The sequence below is a fragment of the Salvelinus namaycush genome, chromosome 18, assembly GCF_016432855.1.
Source record: "Salvelinus namaycush isolate Seneca chromosome 18, SaNama_1.0, whole genome shotgun sequence".
Lineage (NCBI taxonomy): Eukaryota > Metazoa > Chordata > Actinopteri > Salmoniformes > Salmonidae > Salvelinus > Salvelinus namaycush.
The window spans coordinates 10,557,414-10,567,016 of NC_052324.1; the positions used below are offsets into that span (position 1 = coordinate 10,557,414).

Consider the following 9,603-nt stretch of genomic DNA (forward strand, 5'->3'; position numbering starts at 1 on the left):
ATTAAAAAAAACTGAAATATCATATTTACATAAGTATTCAGAACCTTTACTTAGTACTTTGTTGAAGCACCTTTGGCAGCGATTACAGCCTTGAGTCTTCTTGGGTATGACGCTACAAGCTTGGCATACCTGTATTTGGAAAGTTTCTCTCTGCAAATCCTCTCAAGCTCTGTCAGGTTGGATGGGGAGCGTTGCTGCACAGCTATTTTCAGGTCACTTCAAAGATGTTTGATCGGGTTCAAGTCTGGGCTCTGACTGGGCCACTCAAGAACATTCAGAAACTTGTCCCGGAGCCATTCCTGTGTTGTCTTGGCTGTGTACTTAGGGCCGTTGTCCTGTTGGAAGGGGAAACTTCAACCCAGTCTGAGGTCCTGAGCGCGCTGGAGCAGGTTTTCATCAAGGATCTCTCTGTACTTTGCTCCGTTCATCTTTCCCTCAATCCTGACTAGTCTCCCAGTCCCTGCTGCGGAAAAACATTTCCACAGGATGATGCTGCCACCACCATGCTTCATCGTTGGGATGGTGCCAGGTCTCCTCCAGACGTGATGCTTGGCATCCAGGCCAAAGAATTCAGTCTTGGTTTCATCAGACTAGAGAATATTGCAGGCTGTCATGTGCCGGGCCACTCTACCATAAAGGCCTGATTGGTAGAGTGTTGCAGAGATAGTTGTCCTTCTGGAAGGTTCTCCCATCTCCACAGAGGAACTCTGGAGCTCTGTCAGAGTGACCATCCGATTCTTAGTCACCTCCCTGACCAAGGTCCTTCTCCCCCGATTGCTCAGTTTGGCTGGGCGGTCAGCTCTAGGAAGAATCTTGGTGGTTCCAAACTTCCATTTAAGAATGATGGAGGCCACTGTGTTCTAGGGGACCTTCAATGCTGCATAAATTGTTTTGTGCCCTTCCCCAGTTCTGCGCCTCGACACAATCCTGTCTCAGAACTCTACTTACAATTCCTTTGACATCATGGCTTGGTTTTTGCTCTGACATGGACTGTCAAATGTGGGACCTTATATAGACAGGTGTGTGCCTTTCCAAATCATGTCCAATCAATTTAATTTGACACAGGTAGACTCCAATCAAGTTGAAGAAACATCTCACGGATGATCAATAGAAATAGGATGCACCTGAGATAAAATTAGAGTCTCATAGCAAAGGGTCTGAATACTTATGTAAATAAGGTATTTCTGTTTTCTCTTTTTATATATTTTCCACACAAAAAAAGCTGTTGACGTTTATTGGGTATTGTGTGTAGATTGATGAGGAAAAACATTTATTTAATCGTGTGGAAATAGTCAAGGGGTCTGAATACGTCCTGAATGCACTGTCTATATATATTTATAAACTGGGTGGTTCGAGCCCTGAATGCTTATTGGCTGACATCCATGGTATATCAGGTATATACAGTTGAAGTCAGAAGTTTACATACACTTAGGTTGGAGTCATTAAAACTCGTTTTTCAACCACTCCACAGATTTCGTGTTAACAAACTATATTTTTGGCAAGTCGGTTAAGACATCTACTTTGTGCATGAAACAAGTAATGTTTTCATGATATCATGGGAAAATCAAAAGAAATCAGCCAAGACCTCAGAAAAAAAATTGTAGACCTCCACAAGTCTGGTTCATCCTTGGAAGCAATTTCCACACGTCTGAAGGTACCAAGTTCATCTGTACAAACAATAGTACGCAAGTATAAACACAATGAGACCACGCAGCCATCATACTGCTCAGGAAGGAGACGCGTCCTGTTTCCAAGAGGTGAACGTACTTTGGTGCGAAAAGTGCAAATCAATCCCAGAACAACAGCAAAGGACCTTGTGAAGATGCTGGAGGAAACAGGTACAAAAGTATCTATATCCACAGTAAAACGAGTCCTATATCGACATAACCTGAAAGGCCGCTCAGCAAGGAAGAAGCCACTGCTCCAAAACCGCAATAAAAAAGCCAGACAACGGTTTGCAACTGCACATGGGGACAAAGATCGTACTTTTGGAAGAAATGTCCTCTGGTCTGATGAAACAAAAATAGAACTGTTTGGCCATAATGACCATCGCTATGTTTGGAGGAAAAAGGGGGAGGCTTGCAAGCCAAAGAACACCATCCCAACCGTGAAGCACGGGGGTGGCAGCATCATGTTGTGGGGGTGCTTTGCTGTAGGAGTGACTGGTGCACTTCACAAAATAGATGGCATCTTGAGGAAGGAAATTATGTGGATATATTGAAGCAACATCTCAAGATATCAGTCAGGAAGTTAAAGCTTGGTCGCAAATGGGTCTTCCAAATGGACAATGATCCCAAGCATACTTCAGAAATTGTTGCAAAATGGCTTAAGGACAACAAAGTCAAGGTATTGGAGTGGCCATCACAAAGCCCTGACCTCAATCCCATAGAAAATTTGTGGGCAGAACTGAAAAAGCGTGTGCGAGCAAGGAGGCCTACAAACCTGACTCAGTTACACCAGCTCTGTCAGGAGGAATGGGCCAAAATTCACCCAACTTATTGTGGAAAGCTTGTGGAAGGCTACCCGAAACATTTGACCCAAGTTAAACAATTTAAAGGCAATGCTACCAAATACTAATTGAGTGTATGTAAATGTCTGACCCACTGAGAATGTGATGAAAGAAATAAAAGCTGAAATAAATCATTCTCTCTACTATTATTCTGACATTTCACATTTTTTAAATAAAGTGGTGATCCTAACTGACCTAAGACAGGGAATGTTTACTAGGATTAAATGTCAGGAATTGAGTTTAAATGTATTTGGCTAAGGTGTATGTAAACTTCCGACTTCAACTGTATGTATGTGTGTATATATATTTGGAACTCAGTTGGGGTCTCAACTTAGTTAGAATTTTTCTCTCTGCCCAATGACAAAATGAGTAGATTTGAATAAAATTTGTTACAAAATTGCAACATTTTCTCTCCACCTCATGGCAAAATGTGTACAGTTGTGGCCAAACATTTTGAGAATGTTTTTTCAAAAAGTTTGCTGCTTCGGTGTCTTTAGATATTTTTGTCAGATGTTACTATGGAATACTGAAGTATAATTACAAGCATTTCATAAGTGTCAAAGCCTTTTATTGACAATTACATGAAGTTGACTCAATCCACCCTGGCATGCTGTCAATTAACACATCCTGACTGATGGCAGACCATTCTTGCATAATCAATGCTTGGAGTTTGTCAGAATTTGTGGGTTTTTGTTTGTCCACCTGCCTCTTAAGGACTGACCACAAGTTCTCAATGGGATTAAGGTCTGGGGAGTTTCCTGGCCATGGACCCAAATATCGATGTTTTGTTCCCCAAGCCACTTAGTTATCACTTTTGCTGGTAAAGGCTTTGTTCGTCACCAAACTGTTCCTGGATGGTTGGGAGAAGTTGCTCTCGGAGGATGTGTTGGTACCATTCTTTATTCATGGCTGTGTTCTTAGGCAAAATTGTGAGTGAGCCCACTCCCTTGGCTGAGAAGCAACCCCACACATGAATGGTCTCAGGATGCTTTACTGTTGGCATGACACAGGACTGATGGTAGCGCTCACCTTGTCTTCTCCGGACTAGCTTTTTTCCGGAAGGGGTATTCATCAGAGAAAATGACTTTACCCCAGTCTTCAGCAGTCCAATCCCTGTACCTTTTGCAGAATATCAGTCTGTCCCTGATGTTTTTCCTGGAGAGAAGTGGCTTCTTTGCTGCCCTTCTTGACACCAGGCCATCCTCCAAAAGTCTTCGCCTCACTGTGCGTGCAGATGCATTCACACCTGCCGGCTGCCATTCCTGAGCAAGCTCTGTACTGGTGGTGCCCCGATCCCGCAGCTGAATCAACTTTAGGAGACGGTCCTGGCGCTTGCTGAACTTTCTTGGGCACCCTGAAGACTTCTTCAGAACAATTGAACCGCTCTCCTTGAAGTTCTTGATGATCTGATAAAATGGTTGATTTAGGTGCAATCTTACTGGCAGCAATATCCTTGCCTGTGAAGCCCTTTTTGTGCAAAGCAATGATGACGGCACGTGTTTCCTTGCAGGTAACCATGATTGACAGAGGAAGAACAATGATTACAAGCACCACCCTCCTTTTGAAGCTTCCAGTCTGTTATTTGAACTCAATCAGCATGACAGAGTGATCTCCAGCCTTGTCCTCGTCAACACTCACACCTGTGTTAACGAGAGAATCACTGACATGTCAGCTGGTCCTTTTGTGGCAGGGCTGAAATGCAGTGGAAATGTTTTTGGGGGATTCAGTTCATTTGCATGGCAAAGAGGGACTTTGCAATTAATTGCAATTAATTTTATCACTCTTCATAACATTCTGGAGTATATGCAAATTGCCATCATACAAACTGAGGCAGCAGACTTTGTGAAAATTTATATTTGTCATTCTCAAAACTTTTGGCCACGACTAGAATTGCATGAAATTAACCACTGAAATGGATTGGGCACCAAAATTATTTGGGCCCCTAAATGGCTAGTGCCATCTCTGACTGCATGTGTGGGTATGGATGTGGGTTCACAGACCCACTGCAGCCCCTCATGATGAGTTCAGCCCCTACCCCCATCAAAGTTGCTCATCCCTGCTCCAAGTTATGGGGGCTCCATTTGCAACATGTAACATTTTGTGAAAACATTTTATTCCGTGACACAAAATGCAAAGATTGTAACTTTTTGTGTGCATAAATTCCAAACAGTGTCTGCATGTTGTGGACAAAGTGCAAGTGTGTACCATGCCTCTTTATCAAAGATTTCTATACAAATTGTATCTTTACTTTTCTTTGCCATTCATTACCCCCACTTTCCTCTGCTTTTGCATTTCTTCTAAAATGCACATTAAGAGATACAAGCAAAGACATCAGAGGAAGGTTTTGATACCGTCTCTGGTACAAGTAACTTGAATACAGAAACACATTCATCATGCAATCATGGTTCAAAATATAAAACTATTATTGGAAAAATACAAAGATTAAACATATTCATGATATCAACAAAATGATTATTTCAATTGATTTCATAATTAAAAATGTTTTGTTTAAGAATGTAAACTAGCCTGTGTCTCAAGGTCCTTGCCACGTCACCCAGCCCCTCCTCTGTTCCCCCTCTCTCAGTCACATCCCATCCGTGTCAGTGTTGCCACTTCCACTACTGTTGTCCAGGTCACAAGGTGTGTGTTCCTTCCATGTGGGCTTTGACCTAAGGACACGTTTCCTGTTGTTGAAGAATTAAATGATTATTTAAAAAAATCTAAGAACAAGCAGCATAAAACAAGCCTCTTTACCATACCAAAATCACTCCCGTGGATAACCCCTATGGAGACAATTTATGACAAAATACAGATTTCAACAAATGTTCTCTAAAACATATGAACTTGCCAACCTTCTGTAGTAGAAGTTACACCTCAATCTGGGCTTGCTACAGTCTAAGACCTCATCCACTGATGGAGCTCTTTCCTGGCACACGAAACAAAGAAAAATACATTTACAATACACATTAACTTCATATCGGTTTCCTTTTAAACTGAACCAAATTTTGACGTGTGTTCCATCCAGATGGAGAGAAGTGAGTTCAGTTGGCGCGACTACTGATAAGTGGTTTGCTATGTAATAAGAAAACCTCAACTAGTCAAAGGATAAACAATTGAAGGTACTTACTGCTGAGATATTCTCCTCCCTGGGCCCTCCTGCACACAACTGTTGGTCTTGCGAAGCAATGCACACATCATACTCCCCTAATGTCGGACTTTGCAGCTCCACACTACTAGCTGTGATAAAAAAAAATATTAAAAAAAATAGCTAACATAGAATGCTAGGATTTCAAAAAAGCACGGTCAAATCACATTTTAAGCTATGCTCATGATTAGCCAGAGCACAACAACTAGAGCTTTTCTGATTGTTATTGAATATCTTTTTTTGTGTTGTGATGGTTATTTGTCACTTGTCATAGATTTCTTGCCTTTGGTTAATTTATCTTTGCAGTCTTCCTCACTGGTCTGGCTTTTCTGTGGCAGAGAACACACAGAAAAAAAGCACACTCAATCTAAAGTGGGTTGCAGAGACAGGAAAACACATGAGTTGCCAAAGCAGAAACACAGAGTTCAAAAGTAATAATACCGCATTGTTATAAATCAGGAAGCAAATTACATTTACAAACTCTGCAAGGAAACATCCTCAAAGTCTGACGTCTGAGACTGAAAGACGTTAATTCATGTAAATATATTTCCAAAATCAAAAGGCTATCCTAGGCTATCCTTTCCCAAAACGTTTTATGGAAACAATTAATGGAGAGAGAATCTGAGAAGCTTGCAATTCAGTGAATCCAGTAACATTCTAGGTTTGAATTAAAACAGATCTGAATGGAAGCGGTTGGTGGAACCCATTCTCACATCATGTTGGGAGCAGGTGTGCCTGTGAAGCCTGGTCTGTAGTGCAATAATCTCTCCCTCTGTCCGGAACAACTGGACCTGCAGCTCATCACAGCGCTCACCCAGCTCCCGAATCTGTTTCCGGTACTGGTCCTTATCCTGGAGGCTCCGGCAATTCTCCTGGTGGTACTCCTCTCGAGAGGCGATGGCCTATCGCAACAATACAGGAAAGACAAAACAGGGGCTTTGGTTCGCTTTGCTGTAGTGGTTTATATGAAACAGATGGCAAGTGTGGTTGGACGAACATCTGATCATAACCACGCAGATAGTCAATTCTTTCATTTTGATCAAATAGAAGTAAACTCTTTTGGATCAAATGAAAGTAAGCACTACGGGACGAATCTTAACCTTCACTTGAATTTTCACTTAGTCATGCATTGATGTCAATGGGAGACAACGTGAAAGTGGAAGTTAGGATTTGCCACTGAGCCAGTGAAGCCCTAGAATGACACAGTCCTAGAATCACACCATGTTCACCTTGTCTCTCTCCCTGATGACCTCATCCATCTGTTTCAGGATACCCTCCATTCGATCACGATACATTTTGGCATCCTTCTTCAATGTCGTGCATTTCAAGTCAAGAACCTCGTTCGCCTCTAAGTACTGCAAGAATAAATCAAACCTACTTATTACAATTGGAACAACAGAACTTGCCCCATCATGGGAAAACCCAACTTGCACAATTTAACACACAGACAGCTATTCCAATGAATGAGGAACAAGCTGGGGCAGATGACAAAAATAAGGACATTTATGAATTCCGATGCTGAGGATCAGCATTCTGAGTAAATAATGTGATTTGTGTTATACATTTTGCACCTGTGTTGAAAGAGCAGTTGAATAATATATATTTAAAAAATGCTAATATAATCAGTAGTCTTCTCTACAACTAATCCTAAACAGTGCTCATTGTTGTGGAAAATATCAGGCTGTGATGTATACCCTATTCCGCAGTGCCTCAGCATCGTGCAGATCTCTGCGTAGGGTGTAGATGTTGTTGACCAGCTCCTGGTGCTGAGCCTGAGAGTGCTGCTTGTAGTCCTCTAGACTTTCAACGCTCAGCCTCTCTTGATCCAAGGGGGCTGGAGCTGTCCCCTGTTGGAACATTCAGATGACTCCTGTCACACTACTCAAGACAATACTTTTACCACACAACTGTACCGGCCTGAATCGTACTGTGCAGATTCAGATATTTTCTTTTCACGTTGTCCTTTTCAGCAGAGTTCCCTCAAACTATAGTGGATGCGTAACCAAGCCAGCACAGTACAGCTCTGCTCAGCTCAGCACGACTTGGCTCAGAAATGTGAAAAGGGTACAATTGTGCATCTGAAAAATCACATGTACTTTATTTGCAAATACATTTGTCTTGCGGCGCACAAAATGGCACTCCTAGCTGTTATTCCAAAATGGGTCCAGTGCAGCGCATTGTACTTTTTATTTCCCTGCATATCCAAACATTTGTTGAGAAATGATCACTGAAACGGACTGAGGAGAGATCGAACGTACCTGAGCAGACGCCTCCAGATCCTGGATGCGCGCTGTGAGCAGATGATTGTGTCTCTGGAGCTGCAACATCCTGTCCTGACCCGGTCTCTGCTCCATGGCGTTCTTCAGTTTCACAGTTCTGATTTTCGAGTCGCTCTCTGCGTTCATCAGGCAGTGCTTCAGCTTCTCTATCTATTGATCAATAACAATCCCATTAAAACTGTGTTCGCTGTCGCTGATTGAGTTTGTGCTGTTCTCTGACAAACGTGTCAACATGTCTGACTGCAGAGGTCTTTTTATACAAAAAAATGTTAACCATTTGTCATAAGTTATTGTGTTTGAGTTTGCTAGAGCTGCAACCCCCCCCCTCCTATCTCACCTCCAGCTGCAGATCACGGGCGGACATGAGGGCACTGTTCTTCTCTTCGCTCAGCTTGGTAACATCGCGCATCAGGCTGTAGTTCTCGTCCTTCAGGTGGCGTACCTCCTCCCACAGCCGGCCCTTCTCTTCCCGCATACGATGCACGCGCTCCTGTTGCTTCCGCAACTCCCTCTCCCTAACCTGGTGCTGGCGGACAGCGTCCTCCTGCGCGGCTGCAGCCGCAGTGGCCTCTTGTCTGCGCCGGCGTTCCTCCTGCAGTCCCTTCTGCAGACGTGTGACCTCATTCATCAAGAACTGAGTCAGTCCTGACTCACCCACCGTGTCTATGTCAGAGAGAGGACAGTATGTTATGCAGTGGAGGCTGCTGAAGGGAGGACGGCTCATAATAATGGCTGGAACGGAGTAAATGGAATGTCATCAAACACATGGAAACCATGTGTTTGATGTGTTTGATACCATTCCGCTCCAGCCATTACCACGAGTCCGTCCTCCCCAATTAAGGTGCCACCAACCTCCTGTGATGTTATACTACCGTAAAATCCATTGTCACAGTCAGACATTGGCACTTTGAAGGATCTGAGCAATACATTTAACTCATAACTTTTTTTAAAAATGCATAAAAGCTTGAATGGAAAATACACTACTTTTCTACAGAAAGATGGTTCATAGCTACTCACCAACTAGTATAGAGAAGACCCGGGCAGGTTCTTTGCCAGTAATCTTGTGATACAGCTGAGGATAGTCCAGCTCCAAACTCTCGAGGAATGCCACATAGCCTTTGCGTCCAGTTCTTTGAAGAATATCCAATAGTGCACCTGTGAGCATGAATCTGAGGTTTAAAAGTAAGGTATGGACATGCATTTCAGGTCATCTTTATTTGGCAGATTATCACATCTCTCAATGGCTGAATTAATATATAGCAATCTTCAATCTTCTGAGATGTGCAGTGCAATTGCAATAAAGATGACCTGGAATCCAACTTAATTGTTGTAGTTCAAAGTAAAAAAAGTGATACACTTGACCGTTTTCTCAATAACCTGAAATAGAAGACTGTGCCTTACCTACTTTGCGTCGTCGGACGACCAGATTGGGGTCATTGAATATCTGCTCCTCATCATCACAGCTTAGCACCTTGCACTGCCGCAGGTAGGGAGTGATTTGCGACGGCTCAATGGTCTTTATCAGCAGCAGTCTGTATTCCTCCAGCTGGACCCAGCACTCCTCATCCTCCATATCTGACACACTCTGTCAGTCCCAATTGTCTCTGGGTCCCTGCTGGTCTAATAACTCCTTCACTAAGGGTTTATCAACTTGGAGCTAACTCTAGTTG

At 42.9% G+C, this 9,603-nt stretch overlaps 1 protein-coding gene across 2 annotated transcripts; it reads right to left on the minus strand.

The window, feature by feature from the left end:
• Positions 1-4,637: 4,637 nt before the first annotated feature.
• Positions 4,638-9,603, minus strand: LOC120062678 (caspase recruitment domain-containing protein 9-like). Of its 2 annotated transcripts, XM_039012728.1 has the most exons (10): positions 9,335-9,603; positions 8,951-9,088; positions 8,271-8,596; positions 7,913-8,083; positions 7,349-7,501; positions 6,884-7,009; positions 6,469-6,556; positions 5,637-5,746; positions 5,362-5,435; positions 4,638-5,193 (listed from the first exon to the last, which is right to left on the minus strand). In XM_039012728.1, exons 1-10 carry the CDS (start codon positions 9,504-9,506, stop codon positions 5,094-5,096), a joined length of 1,458 nt encoding a protein of 485 aa, XP_038868656.1. In that variant the 5' UTR covers positions 9,507-9,603; the 3' UTR covers positions 4,638-5,093. The 2 variants fall into 2 exon arrangements, with proteins under 2 accessions (XP_038868656.1, XP_038868657.1); XM_039012729.1 differs by lacking the exons at positions 4,638-5,193; positions 5,362-5,435 and having other exon boundaries at positions 5,661-5,983; positions 6,368-6,556.

Bases quoted from the DNA above. Each gene is read 5' to 3' on its own strand.
- LOC120062678 (XM_039012728.1), bottom strand. From the start codon at position 9,506: ATGGAGGATGAGGAGTGCTGGGTCCAGCTGGAGGAATACAGACTGCTG. The intron at 8,084-8,270 runs GTGAGATAGGAG...ATTGATCAATAG, and splicing joins CCCGTGATCTGCAGCTGGAG to ATAGAGAAGCTGAAGCACTG. The intron at 5,436-5,636 runs GTAAGTACCTTC...TTCGTGTGCCAG, and splicing joins GGGAGGAGAATATCTCAGCA to GAAAGAGCTCCATCAGTGGA.